Source organism: Pteropus vampyrus, unplaced genomic scaffold, assembly GCF_000151845.1.
Source record: "Pteropus vampyrus isolate Shadow unplaced genomic scaffold, Pvam_2.0 Scaffold82, whole genome shotgun sequence".
NCBI lineage: Eukaryota > Metazoa > Chordata > Mammalia > Chiroptera > Pteropodidae > Pteropus > Pteropus vampyrus.
The window spans coordinates 6,651,872-6,668,823 of record NW_011888863.1 but is presented as its reverse complement, the minus strand read 5'-3'; the positions used below and the strand labels follow the sequence as shown (position 1 = coordinate 6,668,823).

Here is a 16,952-nt window from a genome sequence, read left to right as displayed (position 1 = left end):
ATGTCAAGCACCACAACAAGTGAATGACTATGAAAATACAAGAGAATGTAGGTGGTTAATAACAGCTCTCTCAAAGGCAGCATCAAATGCAGTAAAAAAGGCATTTAGATTAAATATTAAAACTGTTCCTAAGCAGAATGCATTTCATGAGCACTCTCAAACTTGCAAAAAGCTTTAAGTTAACAAAGCTTCACAATGATGTTTTATGGTTAATAAAATTTTCTTACCAAAATTTGACTCATTTTCATTTGTTCATGGGCGGTAACCCAGAGATAAAAAAAATATAGCAGATGATAAAAACATAGATTTTAACTAGAGAATAAAAAGTTAACATGTTAAAATGTACATTTTGAAGACGGACACAAAATAAAAGGGGAATGAATTCAAAGACCAGAAATTCTCACCCTCATCTGTTACCAACCAGTTAGGACCTTAGCTGGCCCTGGAGCCTGGCAGTCCTGGCTTCCTTGCTTTATTAACTGGTATTAACCTGTTAGGCACAGGTCACCAACTCTTTCCAAGCCTCGGTTTCCCAGTCTGTTAACACTGTCTACCCTCATGGGGTTGTTGTATTAAATAAATATGTCTGGTTTTAATGACGATGCCAAAAACATAGTCATTAAAACCAGACGTACTCATTTCTAGAAAAATATTGATCTGAAATATAAATGACCTTGTAAGTAATTAAAATAACAGTTCCAGGCACAAATTTTCCAAGAAGTTGGTTTCAGTGTCACAAGAACTAAATCCTAATCTGAAGACTGTCTACATGCTAATTTTTAACACACCTATAATCCAGTTTACTTTTTGAGTGTTTTACTCATGTGCATTTTAGAATTTTTTCGGACAATAGGAGTCACCTCAGCTATATAGCTAACAAATAGTTCCCTGTACCTGTTAAAGGTGCTTGTTTCCTCCAACAGTGCCCAGCAAAACAAGCACTAAAGTAAGAGCTGTAATCGTCTGTGGGCCTCAGGTTCTTCATCTGTTAGTTTAACCAAAGGGCTGAAAGTCAATAACCCAGGGTCCCTTCCAGCTCCCAAATTCCATGTTTACAATATTCTTTCCATCCATACGCATTAAGAGAAAATCTGATACAGGGCTCTGAGGTCTTACCAAATTAAAAAGCAGCAGACAAATTTACTGTTCTTGAATAAAAGTGGCAAAGAAAAAAATAGTGTCGAGATAAATTGCTCTATCCATCAGCTTTGGCTCGCTCTGTGATCTTAGGCAACTTGCAACATTAACCTCAAGTAGAAAAATCCTTCAAATGCAGCCACCCCAGTAGCAGTGGAAGGATTACTCTGCCTTTCCAAATTTACTATAATTTAGGTCATTCTTAGAATCCTTCCTTCACAACTTTCAAAGCCAAAGGAAAACAATTTTAACATTTTGCTTTACACACTTCAACCTGAATAAACTGTAATAGTTACTGAAATAGAGCCAGACAGTCCTTCAACACTAAATCAGTGAATCTCAGATTCTCTTAGTTTCATAAACAGAAAATGAGAATAATGCCTCCAGATGGTTTTGAGAATTTAAGAAAACAATATAATGCCCTTGGCATACTTCCTAGAATATAATAGACAATACAGTACATATATGTTATATAGTTACCCCATGCTCAATATATTTGATATGACTGAGTTAACAGATTTTTTTCTCAAAAAAGATAATTTGAATTGTATTTACCTCTATATTATTGTTCATTAGCCCACAAGCATCAGCAAAGTCTGGATGTTTTGTGTTGATATAAGCCAATTCAATTGCCACTAAGTTATGGACCTGGAAAAAAAATAAAATTAGGCTATATACAAAAATATGTCAACCTAACATTACAACTTATTATATAGATAATTCTAAAATAAGACAACACAGGAAACTGATGCCTAAAAATATTTGATAATTATACCCTAACTGATAAACTTTATGCCAAATAATAATTTGCTCTATCTTCTGAATTACTTCTGATTCAGCATCTAAGAATGCACTTCTAGGGTGGGGGGAGGTGACATTAAGGTAGCTAAAAATATTGTTAGATTTGTATAAGGTATGTAACTTTTTTCCCTGAAGTTCCAAGGCTTTATGCAACTTTGGTATTAAAACCTCAGATCATCCACTATTCCATGTCGAAGTTTTAGGTCAGTTTCAACAATAACATTTCATAATCAGATATAAAGATGTTAACTTTATTTAGGTAAAGGATATATCACTGAAAGACCAAAGTAATGACTGATTAACCTTAATTATGAAGCACCTAATTTAAATATTACATGTGGTTCAAAATCCTAATGGGACAGTAATCGAAAAGGAAAGTTGAAATTAATTTCTCCAAGAGATTAAAATAATTTTGTTTGCACTGTCCTGACAAACTCAGGTATCACAATGGCATTAAAAGGTCTAGAACCAGGTGTAAAGGATCTATTCAAATGAAATTCCAGTGCTTCTGTGATATCAGTGGGTGGAATCTGAGATCAGACTATGTTCTTACTCATCTCAGTCTGGAGGTTATGCTTGCTATGGAAACCGAGGCATTGGAATTTCATTTGAATAGTCCCTGGGGCTAAAGATAAAACTAATTTTCTATTAGATTGGTGGTGGTACATAACAGAGCAAAGCTATTCACACTCCTCAACAATAATTCCATTCTCATGAAAACCTGTGGCTACAGGCAAACTGATTAAATATGAAGAAAAATTATTGAAGTACCCTTTAAAATAAGACAAACTCATTTTTCTTCCCAAAACACTAGGAAACATTATGCCTAATCTCTAAAGTAATCATAATGCTGTACAAAAAATTTCTATTAATAGTGATTACAATGATGATTTATGAAATAACAGCTCACCATTTCATTTGTAACTGGCAACCTTTTACGAAGAAGACAAGTCACCACTTCAACTATGGCATCATGGAGTTTAGGAAACCGCAACAACTCCTATATATGATAAAAGGAAAACAAAACAACTTGGTTTAAAGGAAAAATAAATAATCACTGAAATACTAAATTAGATTTGAAAGCTACATTTAAGTACACTTTTAAAATCACTTTTAGATTATGGAACTGCAGATTTCAACTTTTAGCTCATCTTAAAAGTTAAGAAACCTAACATGAGACTGCCACCTCATGTCTTTTACTACTTACTCTGAAACCTGTTACACTTTTCAGTTACCTGTGTACTGTAATTGCTACAGTGCTGAATGATCCTTTGCATTTCCTCATGAACCAGTTCCACACAACGGAGGCTAGGCTCTTCCAGACGTTTGATCTGCCGCTTGACCAGTAACTCAAATGAAACTTCAGGCACAAACAAAGCTGGACGAGGACCCTAAAAAATTTTGAGAACTTATAGCTACATATAATTTTAGTTCTTCCCAAAGGTTAAAATAAATCACATTTTGGTATTTTTCATGAAAAGTGCTTCCTAATTTTCAATACGAGAGAGAAATCACAAACTGTACAAAATAGGTTAAAAAAAGAGGTTTAGCCTCATTTCAAAAAATTCTGAATTAAGCATACTCACAGTAGCATTTCTAATGGCAGTCAAAATGTCAATAGTGTTAAGGCCACCTAGTGGGTCAACCGATTCTAAGGTTCGCCCAAAAGTCTCATGGAAAATATAACAGATTCTAGCACCACCGCATCTGAAAGGCAATGAAGTATATGGTTTCTAATATTACTAAAAGGAAAGAAGCTACAAGTTATAAGTCTTTCTATACGCTTTAAGCTTCTTTCATCTTCTGAGAAAGTCTCAGAATAACTATTACATTTAGACCATTCCCATATGTCCTCAACTCCATTATGAACCAGTTTCTATATTTTTTTAAATGGAGAAAGCACTCATTCCATGAAAGGCATTTTCTCTCTTACACACACACGCTCACAATTCTGTCAGGAAACAACAGTTCTAAAAACTACTAAACATTTTTTCTCTGCCTTAGTTTTCTTCAACTATACTATGAGCTCCCTAAGGACAAGAAACAGCATTTATTTGTTTATTCACAATCTAGAGTAGAGAGATTGGCAAACTTTTTCTATAAAGGGCCAGATACTAAATATTTTAGGCTTTTCAGGCCACAAAAATCTGTCACAACTACTCAACTCTGCCACTGAGCACAAAAGCAGCTACAGACAATATGTAAACAGACATAGCTGTGTTCCAATAAAACTTATGTATCCTAAAATTTTAATTTTCTTTGTTGAAAATTTTTTTCAACCATTTAAAAATGCAAAAATTAAAAATCATTCTTAACCAATGGGCTATAGTTTATGAACTCCTGCTTTAAACAAATTAAATCTCTGGGCACCCTGTGTTTCTCATTTTAATGACTAGAAACCTTGGTGTTATCCTTTATTTTTTGATTCAAGTCCAGTGAATTTTACAAATGCCTTTAGATCTCCCCAAATCAGCCCTTTCTATTTTCACAACATCACTATTCACTACTTTGTTACTGTAGTCTAGGCAAAAGGTGCTAGCCTAATATTATGCTAAAGGAAATAAGCCAGACACAAAAGGACAAATATTGTATGATTCCCTTTATATGAAATATCTAGAATAGGCATATTCATAGAGGAAGTAAATGAGAGGTTACCAAGAGCTGGGGGAGGGAGGAACAAGGAGGTATTACTTAAATGGATACAGAGTTTCTGTTGGGGTGATGAAAAATTTTGGAAATAGATACTATTTGATAGTTATATAATATTGTGAATGCAATTAATGCCACTGAATTACACACTTAAAAATGATTAAAATTACCAGTAATTGGTCTCTGCCTCCACCCTTTCCCTCTCCAGAATTATCCTTCTAAAACAGATACTACTCTGACAAAATGTTTTATTTTTTATAGTAGGAAGTTCTCTAAATTTGGAAAATACTCAACTTTCCACAATATTGTTCTTTGACAACTTTCCTGCCTTACTTACTGTTAGGTCCCATCCCTATACATGCCAAATATTCTCCAAATACATCTGAGAATATTCTTTGCTCTTCCAAAAGCTAAAACACCATTCTACCCAGAGCCCAATCCAAATGCATTCTTAACTAAGGAGCTCTCCTAATCCCTGAAAGAAATGTAAATGGCTTTGGTTGGTAAACACACAGCAGAATATACAGATGTCAAATTATAATGTATACCTGAAAATTACATAATTGTATTAACCAATGTTACCCCAATAAACTTAATTTAAATAAATAAATAATAAAAGGGAATATTTGGAAGAAAAAAATGTAAATGGTCCCTCTTCAGTGTTCTAAAGGCTTGATTAAGTAATTGCACAAATATCTTATTAACTACTTATCAGGCTCCATATATGTTCAATGTACTTTTCTGGCTGTATATTATATTTACCAAGTATGGAAATAAAAATACTTGATTATACTCCTTTTTGCCACCCAATCTTGCCTCATATTACCTTGACCTGCCTTACCCACTAAACTCTTTAAAGGTTCATTTTAGTAACCTTTATTTCTCTCATTATACCATACATATAATAACCATTTAATAATTAGTTTGTTAAATACTCTATCTCTTTATGGAGTTAAATCACATAAAAGGCCACCTAGGTCACACAAAAGTACATAGAACTATACACACAACATAAGTGCATATATAATTGGTGAAATCTGAATAAGCTCTGTGGGTTGTACCAATGTCCACTTTCTCATTTTGTCATTGTACTACAGTTATGCAGGATGGCAACACTGGGGGAGACAAGGTGAAGGGTGAACAGGACTTCCCTGTACATTCATTTGCAACTTCCTGAAAGTCTATAATTATTTCAAAATGAAAAGATTTTTAAAGTGAGACTTTAGAGAAATACACATTCTTATATATTGCTAACAGTAAAACAATACAATCTATTAATCGTGTGGCAATAATAAGAGAATTTGAGGATGCTATATCCTGTGATCTAGTAATCCGTTTCTAGGAATTTGTCCTAGGAATTTACTTGAATACATGCTCCAAAGACAGTTCATCACAACATTGTTTTTATTTGTGTATAACTGAAAACCAACTATCAATAGTATGGTTCAACAAATGATAGTATATCTAAAAAAATAAAATACCACATAAATTTTAAGATTAATAATACAAATGTATAATTAATATTAGTTATTTGTGACATGTCGATTTAAAGAAATGATTCCAAAATAGCATTTACAGCATCTGATTTTTAAAGATTGTAATACAGGTGCATTTATGTTTTATAGATGCAGAGAAAAACAGGTTAATGCTAATGTCAGCAGGGATTATTTCTGGATGATGGAATTAAGAGTAATTTTGTCCTTATGCTTTATTCTTTTTTCTTATCTATATTACCTTATTTTTTGTAAACAATTACACTGTGTGTATTAAAGAGATAAGCATTTTAAAAGTTAAATTATTAAACATTTTTAAATGCTTATTAAAGTCTTGTAATAAAACTGAAATTTTTACCATATATAGTTTAAAAGCATTTTAACACATATCAGATATCATTCTATCACTTCTACAAAATGACATTCCTATTTTACAGGTCATAAATCACAATCAGATAATCTTGAGGTATCTTTTCTTACTATAACAAAAGATAAAAGTAACCTATCAATCCAAGCAGCCAAATAAATAAGAGAAATTTCTTACTTACAGCTCTGAAGTTTCAATGTATTTTGCAGTTCCTTCAATAGTGTTACAGTATTCTGTAGCAAATTTGGTAATAAGCTGAAGTAAAGTAGCACTTTTATCATCCACAGGTTCACCATAGCTATTTAGAAGAGACTGATATTGAGCAGCTAGAACATTTATTCTTGTTTTCAGCTCTGGTAAGCAGTCTCTGATGTGATGCATCAGTAACCTAACAAAAGTTAGAAAGGAAGAGTTTTAAAGTAAAAATATGTATTCTGAAGTGTATTCTGAAGACCTTAACAGGTCAATTTTTTTTAAATAAAAGTAACTGGGAAAACCTGTCAAATAATTTGTCTTGGCAGGAAATGATACAATTTTAGACTAAAACTAAATACTTAAGTCTAAAAAAAATGACAGGAAGGAAGCTGTCTTGGTCAATGCTTTTAATATTTGCTTTCAACCCATCGAATTGTAGCAAATGCTAGAAAACCAAATTGAAAAAAAATTATTTTAAATTATTTCAGTTGCCTCAAAAAAGTAAGCTACTTGATCCAATTTTACCTACACAATTTTGGTTCCTGACTTATCTTTTACAAAAGGTACTCAGCATAGTGAAAATCTTAATAATATCCAAATCTCCAGGCTTTTTATTTATTTAAGGAATCAGACAAAAGTAAGAGAAAACAGCTTTCACTTCAGTCATTTATAAATTACCTATAAAGGTCTTCCAATCAGTCTCTCTACTACCTGTGGGTATTCAGAATTTGAGGTATACAGCTTATTTTTATGAACAGGAATACAAGACATGCTAAATTAAGAATAGATTATACAGAAATCATAAATTTTAATTCAGTTCCTAAAAAACCAAAATGGAAATTCAGTAATCTATCTAGTTCTATCATCAAAGGTAAATTGACTATCAAAAATTTTATAAGACATTTTAAAATTCACTTTAGCATCCCAAATGACACGATGGTTTAATGCCAATCATGCCAATAAAAAGTCATCTACATTACAAGAAGCTACTATATAAGAAACAAAAAGTTGTATGTACATGCAAGAACATTATGAAAATATAAGCAACTGAAAATGAAAGTTCTCAGACACCTATTTGCAAACCAAAAACATCTCATTTTCCAAGAGGTAAAAAATGTTACCTGTTTAGAGTCCTAGCAAGGTACTTTGTTCCATTTCTATTAGCCAGAGATGGGTATTTCTTTTGAAGGAAAGCATATTCATCACGGATTGAATCAGTTACGCTCTTCTTATTGTTAATATCTAGCTGGCTCCTAAAGTTGAAAAATAACAAATCTGTTCAGCTGAAGTCAACTGTGGATCTCTATGTACCTTTGATGATGATGGTGATAATGATGACAGTAGTCTAAAACTGATGATGATGATGATAGCAGCACCAAGCACTGTTCATAATGCGTGGCATGGACTGTTTTATTTAATTCTCGCAATAATTCTACATGATAGGTATTATCCCATTTTACAGCAAAGGAACTGAAGCTCTGGGAGATTAACCAATTTACCAAAGATCGCACATTAAGTAGTTCAGCCAAGATTCAAACTATGTGACTTATAAGTAAAACCTAAATAGTTTAGACCTCATCATTATCATTAACTACAGTCAAAAGCAGTACTCTTTAACATGGATAGACTGGTGAAAAAAATTTAAGTATGCCTTAATAAACTCTGTATTTTATGCAAGGACATGCAAATAATTTCCACCAAAAAAAAAAAAAAATTAAGTTAACTTGAAGAGCAGTCATCTACAAATACAACTAACAATTTTATACCACCTGCTTGCCTGAAAAGAGCAATAGAATGTAGAAAGTTGGAGTACGGGTGAGGTAGGAGGACATATGAATAAAAGCAGACAACTGTAATGAATCTCAGATAGCACTTAGTAAAAACATTTTCATTTTTAAAAGATCTAAGACCCAAAGATGTTAGGTGTCATTTAAACCCACGCTGTATCTAGTTTGTAGACAAAATAGGACTAGAGGCCAGATCTCATGATAATTTTAGTGCTTCTTGACTTTATAAATGCTTTAAACTAAAAGAATCTTCATCTGAATCCAGCTCTGCTTTCACCACCCATGTGACTTTGGTAAATGTGTAACTTTAGTTTTCTGATTATAAAATTGACATCTATACCTACCTCACAGGGCTGTTGTAAGATTTCAAAGAGATACCATTTGCCAAATGCTCACAGTAGAGTGTCTAAAACACAATTAGACACTCAATAGTAATTAGTTTCCTGTCCGAAAATTTTAATATCAGCTATTTATAATTAGGATACTTTTAACAAAATTTCTCCAAGTCACATCCTGACAATTACATAGAATCAGTAATTCTAGGGATTAAACCAATCTATTAAGAATCGTACCACTTTAACATACTCTTTCTTGACTGGATGCAAATAACAGTTTTCTCCCTTATCCAGGGTCCTCTTCCTACATAAAATAGGCAGCAATTTTTCAAGCCTAGCAATAAATTTTCTTCCACTTCATGGCACTGCTTACTTTGTAAACATTTTCCATTAAAAATGTCTACCAGAGGCTTTCACAAATCTTTCTCCCTTTAGAGCAATGAACTCTTTGGCAATACCTAGATTATAATAAAAAGGGGACAAAATAGGGAAACTATCACGGTCAGACTGATTTTAAAATTCGGATTTGCTTTGAAATGAGAATGCTGCAATTCTCATCCCATTCCTGATTGCTAACCTGTTAACTACTCCAATTATTCCAAGTTTCACTGGTATAACCCTTCCCATTAATACATCCATGGCATCAGTTCCTGCATCCATGAGATCAAGTTTAGTGATTACAGCTAGGGTTCTGCGACCTGGTAAATGCAAAAAAGAAAAGAAAATAAAGTAAAGCTATTAAGTATTAGTAAAGGAAAATCCTCATGTATAATCCTAACATTACCTCTTGTCATCATTTTGGTAATGCTTTTCTAACCTTTGTTTACAAATACTTTAAAAAACTAATTTTAATCATCATGTACATTTAAAATTTTTCACATACAATTTTTTATTAGCTCTCAGGGATAACTTTTTTATAAGCATTTTTAAATTTAAATTTAAAAATTTAAAAATGTTCCTGGTACACAGTTCTGAGTTTTGACAAATGTAAAGAGTTATGTTACTACCACCTCGACTTAAAACAGTTCCAATACCTCCCCAAATTTTCTTGTACCACCCAATCAAACTCATTTTCCATCCTAACTTTGCTTTTTCCAGAATGTTATATAAATGGAATTATATATATAACATTTTCAATCTGGGTTCTTTCTCATGGCATAATGCATTTGAGAGTCATTTTTATTGCTGCATATGTCAATTGTTCATTCCTTTTTATTGCTGAATAGTGTTCCATAATATGGATATATTTTGGTTTGGCTATTCATTCCTCATTTGAAAAATATCTGGGTTGCTTTCAGTTTTAGAAGACTACGGATAAAGCTACTATATACATTTGCATACATGTTTTCATATGAATATAGGTTTTCATTTAACATGAGTAAAAACCTAGGAGTAGAAGACCTGATTTAACTTTTTAAGTGACAAACTTCAAAAGTAGCTAAAACATTCCTACTAGCAATATATGAAAGTTCCAGCTGCTCTGCATCTTGTCCAATTTTACATCTGGCATTAATTATAAGTATTTTTCTATAGTGCACCAAATCTACAAAATCACCCTTTTTTAGTGATTTCATATTCTATTATCTTAATTTACTTAATCATTCCTACGGTGGGCCATGTATTAGGTGATTCTAATGTTTTGATACTATAATACTGGATTGGATTATTTCCTTACAGTATATCACTATATTAAGATTACTAGATAAAAAGTATGATCATATTTATGGCTCAAATATCTCTTTAAAAAAGAATTAATGCATATAAAATAGAATTAATGCTTAAGTTTAAATAAAAATAAAATTTAAATAAACCTTTTGATAGTTTATCTTTTAAGCTAACTAAAAATGAACATTAGTTATTCATACAGTACAGGTTTCTTAAAAACTTGAAATAATAAAAAAATTTAATGACTCTGTTTATGGGAATTTCAATTTATCAGTCTTTTTAGCACTAACATTTCCTACCAAATTTTTATTTGAAATTCTCAAAGCAGGAAAAAAGAAACATGACAGAGCCCAGAGACCCTCCAAATACTCGGATGAAAATAACTGGCTCCTGTATGGAGCAAAGTATACATTTATTAGCAATAATAATAACTACTCTCTTACAAGCTAGCATTTTATATATTATAAAGAGATGCACACTACAGCATTAGTCAAGTATCATACACTGACCCACAGTATAAATTCTTGGGGCTATCAATGTTACATAAAAGGATTTTACCTTTATTTCTAAGAATTGCCTCTGCCTTAAGCATGTCTAAATGTTTTCTACCTCTGCAAAATGTAGATACCATAATTATCTACTAAAACATAATGATCTACAATTATCTACTATGTGAGTTAATTATTCTTGCAAGTCAGCTATTCAAAAATCTAAATCATTTTATTTATACAAAACAAAAAACTCATTTTGCAAAGCCACATTATTATTTTTAAATCATTAGGTAACCGTTACAAATATGGACATTATGGTGAAATATTTTTGCCTAGCCGATATAGCAACTTGTCTATTAAAATTTTATTTTCTATCAGAACTTCTATTTGAAACTATAAGCGAAATAAGAAAGCATTATTTTTTAAATCTGTATTAGCAGCTAGAACTATTTCTTTTAAAAATAACAATTCCTTTCTTGAAGGTAGATTTACCATTATTAACCAAGCAGCTCATTAAATATTAACACCTGTCCTTACCATCTGGATCTACCTCTCTCGAAATTTTAAGTGCCTCTGATGTTGCCATATCTGTGTTAGCAGCAGTGACGGCAAGGATAATGGAATTTGGATTGCTGATGAACCGCAGAATGAGCTCTCTAATTTGAAGCTCAATATCCTTAGGTTGATCGCCTACAGGCACCTGAACCAAACAGAGATGAGCATGGAACAATAAAAATCAACTCAGCTTCCCCCTACCCCCATTTAATACACAGATTATAAGTATTACTCCATTTACAGATAGTTAAAATGTAGAAATTATACAATACAGTAGTATATATAAATCTGGTAATATACGAAAGTCTCAAAGTATAACTCTTGCAAACACCAAGTTTACCATGTTAAGGATTGGTCAATGTTAAGCATCTAGAGACAAATTCATTCTTTCATTCAATTAGCAAATATTTACTGGCAGCCTACTGTATTCCAGACACTGTTCTACATGCTGGATTAAATTCACAGTTGTGAATTTAAAAAAACACAATTCCTGCCTTCATAGAGCTTATATTTTAGTGATGAAAAGCAGATAATAAACAAGTAAACATAGTATCTAGGTAGTGGTAGGGCTATGGAAAAATAAAGCAGAACAGGATACTACTGAATGATTAGAGAAGGTTATACTTTTAAATTATTATTTGAAATTGCATTGTGCTTTTAAATAATCAGGGAAAACCTCACCCAGATAATGACATTTGAGAGAATGACTAGAAACTGAAGGAGATAAGGGACAGATACATGTAGATATCTGGGGCAGAACATTACAGTAGAATGAATGATAAGGACAGAAGACTTGGAGCAGGAGAAGTTAGGAGAAGAGTAACAGGAATAGATGAAATAGATAACTTAGATCTCTTTAAGAATTTAAGCTTTGACTCTGAGTGGAATGGGAAGCCATTGGAGAGATTTTGAGCCAAGGAATGACACAATGTAATTTTCACCTCAGTAGCATCACCCAGGCTGCTTAGTTAAGAATAGATTATGAGGAAGACTTGTTAGGAGACTCACAGTAATCCAACTGAGATGATAGTGGCTAGATCAGGATGGTAGATATGAATGTGTGTAGATATGAATGCATGAGACATAACAGAGTTCTAGATATTTTAAAGGTAGGGAGAGCCAAGAGGATTTGCTAACAGAAGAAGTAGGGTGTGGGATAAGTATCAAGGATGACTATGAACTTTTTGGCTAAAAAACAAGTAGAACAGAGCTTTTTTTGATAGTTAAAATTATTGAGATAGGGATGACTATAGAAGGATCAAGTCAGCTCGAGGGATAGATAGGTCAGTAATGTGGTATTTCATATGTTAAGTTTGAAATATCTATTAGACTTTAAAGTGTGTATGTCAAGTAGATAGTTGGCTATCTACATTCTAGAAATGGATATACAAGTCTGGACATATTTGAATACTGTCAGCATACAGTCACTCATGTATTTAAAGCCTTAAGATTGGATGAAATCATCAAGGAGCTAACTGTACCTCCCTGACAAGAGGTCCAAAAACCAAGCTTTGGGACACTCACTGTTTAGACACTGGGAAGATAAGAAAAAGCAACAGAGACTTTAAGGAGTGGCCGGCCAGTGAGACAGGAGATAAACCTATAGAGTATGGCATCCTCGAAGCCAAGTAAAGAAAGTGCTTCAAAGAGAAGGGAAGGCTCAACTACTTCAAATGCTGCTAATAGATCAAGTTGATTGCAAAAAAAAAAAAAAAAGGAAAAAAAGCTGATTATTCTCAAATGAGATTAAGGAAAAACTACATTTGTTCAAGTGAAAATAAACATGACCAAATCCACAATGAGTAACAACTCTTCTTTACCTTGGTCATTCCTGGCAAATCCACAAGTGTCAGATTGACAACGTTGGGTGAAAAAATCTTAAGATGAATTGGTTCAGGGCTTACTCCCTACAAATAAGTTTTAAAAATATTAAAATCACATTAAAATTTCAGCAAAATACAAAAAGCTAAAGTAAACTTCATATCAAGTAGACAGACATTAGGTGCTTTTAAATATAAATTAAATCATGATCCCTAAAATATTTTATCAATCAAAACTTGATAAAACACAAAACTTGAGAATGTAAGGCAGCCAGGCATATAGCAGGTTAATCCTATCAAACCCTATACCATTAATATACACCATTTATTTCTCCTGTATTATTTCGCATTCTTTTCTCTTGGTTCTAAGCAGTATTTCTTAAATTGTTTAATAGACTTAGTGCTGAACAAAAGAATAATGTATCACTATCCAAACTTATGAGATTTTTGAGTTCAGAGAGTGAGGTAAAGTAGCAAGTTATCTGAATCAATTTGGTTCCTAATCGTTGATTATCAAGTGGCAAGAGTGCATATTAAGAGATTACTCAGAAAATTTATCTGGATCTCCAGATCCCTGAATTCAAACAAAAAGAATTTGGATAGTGAAAGATACCCATATTTTCTCTCTCTTCGGCTCATTCCTCTTCACCACTGGCCCTCTACAAATTTTAGTTGAGTCAGCTATATGTAAAAGACACTTACAAAATGTTCATAACTTGTCTTTTTACATGTCCTTCTTTATCCTTTAAAATGTCCTCTCCTCTATTTATCCACCTTATATCTTCCTTCATTATTCCACTGAAAATTCTAATTTACCAGAGAGTTTTTGGGAACATCCTTTACTCTGAGTTCTCTATTCAATTTCATTTGCTATGTTAAATTACTCTGAACTACTTTTCTATTTCTAAAAACTCCTATGTTCTAAAGTCATTATTGTTGATATTCAGTATATTTACCTTGGTTGTATGTTTCTCAGGCATTCCTTTATAACCAATACAAAGTTTTGTCCAAAAGCTTTTACAACTCCAATCTCACAGATATGTTAAATCCTTCAAGGTTTTATGTTAGGCATATGAAATCATTTACATATTTACACATATAAAATTACTTCTTTAAGATCAAAGTACCATTTACTTCATTTCAAACATGACTTAGGAAAGATTTTTCATAGATTTGGGGGCAGGGGACTTTTGGACACTGTGGATGAGAAAATTTGCTATATAAGTATAGCATATCCCCACCATAAATGAAACACCTTGTATGCATATGTACTCAGATCTTTCATGACACTCATTTTAGTGTAATTAAGAACTTTCCTTTCTGAATCATCAATCACATCCGCTCTAAATTCCAGTACTATATAAAATTACCACCAATTCCTGAGTTTGGTAAATCTATGGGGATCACAGGAGAGATAATTCAGACTGGTATTATAATTAATAATATCCCAAAAGTCAAAATTATCTGATATAATTACAGGAATGAAGACAAGCTAATCTAGTTTCCTGTTACTTTTTCTATCTCTTCTATACAACACAATTATTAGAAATTCAAGTAAGTATAACAACAGTAGCAGCCTAGAGTTCGATAATGAACAAAGCTTAGTCAGTCATTAAAAGAGACAAATATCTTGGATAGGCAGGAAGAATTAACATGGCTCCAAAAATGCCTTTCTGTAAGGAAATAACCTCTCCAGCACAGTATCTGGCAGGTGAAAGGGCTCAATAAATATTTGCTGAATATTAGTACTAAGCTAGTGCCCACTCATGGGATTAAATGTGCCTCTGAATAATACCAGAATGGAGGTAAAAACAAAAAGGGCAATAAGAATAAAGGAGAAAGAAAAAACGAACATTTAATGGAGGCAGTTTGATAGTGCCTGATGTCGAGATTAATGGTTATCTCAGACACCTAATTTACCTTAAATTCTCACAATCTAAGAAGAAAATAATTCAGTTGTTAACATTACAAGTCGACTCTTGAATAACACAGGTTTGAACTGCCTGGTTTCACTCACAAGTGGATTTTTTTCAATTGACCTACGCAGTTCAATTCACTTACACAGTTCAAACCCATGTTTTTCAGAGGTCAACTCCTCAGTTGGGAATTCACGAATGCAGAGGACCAAGAGAAGTTATGTGCAGATTTTCCACTGTGTAGGTACTCAATCAGTGTCCCTACAACTGCTGTGCTGTTCAAGGGTCAACTGCACTTTTCATATTTGCTGAAATAAAAATATTTAATTTCTCTTTTTACATTCATAAGTAAACTTAGCCTTACTCAGGTGAGAAAAAGAGCTCCTCAAAATATATGTACCTCATAAGTTACATAATGTTTCCTGAGTGAGAGTACAATCAATCCATCAGAAAAAGACAACACAGTAGCAGTAGTAAACAGAAAAATTATATAATCAAGTGGTATGTACATCACTAGATCAAGAATAAACATCTAAATGAAATATCTCATAACATAATAAGAGCTCTAAGAAACAAAAGGATTTTAAGTAAAGTTTTTATATATTTGTGAAAATACTCCATTAAAGATCATAATTATGAATTTACAATGCTCACCACACACTATATTCAGAATACTCTCAATGATAAATTTACTGATGTTCCCACTTCCTAACTCTAAAAAGATGCCTACCTTATTATTTCCTGAAATCCTTTCTGTTTCATTTTCAATTTCTTGTCGAATTTCATCGAAATCCGTGTAAAGCTAAAAATTATTGAAACAAAAAGCATAATATTCAAAATTAAGAAAAAAATTCTTAAGTGGGGGAGTTGATAAATGTCAAGAATGTCTATGGATTTGCTCAGAGAATTAGTAAACAAATTCTTATATATATATATATATATATATATATATATATATATATATATTTTTTTTTTTTTTTTTTTTTTTTTTTTTTTTTTTTCCCTGAGCCAAGGACTCATAGAGTTTATATTAGCTTTTCAAAGTTGCCTGATCCCACAGCAGTTAAGATTCTCCACATAAAAATAGTCACAGGGATGTAAAATACAGCATAGGGAATACAGTCAATACTGTAAACTAGGTATGGTGCCAGATAGGTACTAAACTGATTGTAGTTATCACTTTGTAAAGTATAGAAATGTCTAATCACTATGTTGTACATATGAAACTAACACAATACTGTACATCAACTATAATTTTAAAATAAAATTTTAAAAAATTTAAAAAAGAAGAATCTCCAAATTGGAGAGACTAGGGCTCAACTTAGGGTGTTTCCAAATAAACTACAGTGGTCAGAAATGTTACTAAGATAAGGTTTATTTTATAAGGAGCAGTTGCTTAGAGATAGCATGCCACATTGCCAATAAGAAGCTAAATTATCAACTACTTGTACAAAATTTTTTTTCAAAGATTTTCTTCAGATATTCTTATGTCATTACCTTATTTTTGGTGTGAAGAAATTTACCCCATTCTTCTGCTTCAACTCCTGGAAAAAGAAAAGCTCCATTTATTGCAAACTATGGAAATTATTTTTTATCTTTAGTTAGGGATTTAAAAAGGCAAACAATATTATTTGTTCCTATTTTGCCAATAACTACAAATTAATGAGTATTTTAAGATCTGCTAAATTTTACTTTCATGTTTTAAAAATTGTATCATATATTTCAAAAACATGACAAATTT

At 32.2% G+C, this 16,952-nt stretch overlaps 1 protein-coding gene across 9 annotated transcripts in view; it reads right to left on the bottom strand.

Annotated features, from left to right (window-relative positions):
* DNM1L (dynamin 1 like) overlaps nt 1-16,952 on the bottom strand; it is a 40,927-nt gene that overhangs the window by 5,255 nt on the left and 18,720 nt on the right. For all 9 annotated transcript variants that reach the window (XM_011363147.2, XM_011363145.2, XM_011363146.2 and 6 more), the window contains 11 exons: nt 16,709-16,755; nt 15,942-16,013; nt 13,296-13,382; nt 11,458-11,620; nt 9,342-9,462; nt 7,764-7,895; nt 6,629-6,835; nt 3,525-3,645; nt 3,174-3,329; nt 2,849-2,938; nt 1,693-1,785 (listed from right to left, as the gene is read on the bottom strand). In XM_011363147.2, coding sequence (XP_011361449.1) covers nt 1,693-1,785; nt 2,849-2,938; nt 3,174-3,329; nt 3,525-3,645; nt 6,629-6,835; nt 7,764-7,895; nt 9,342-9,462; nt 11,458-11,620; nt 13,296-13,382; nt 15,942-16,013; nt 16,709-16,755 — 1,289 coding nt within the window. The remainder of the gene's footprint in view (nt 1-1,692; nt 1,786-2,848; nt 2,939-3,173; nt 3,330-3,524; nt 3,646-6,628; nt 6,836-7,763; nt 7,896-9,341; nt 9,463-11,457; nt 11,621-13,295; nt 13,383-15,941; nt 16,014-16,708; nt 16,756-16,952) is intronic.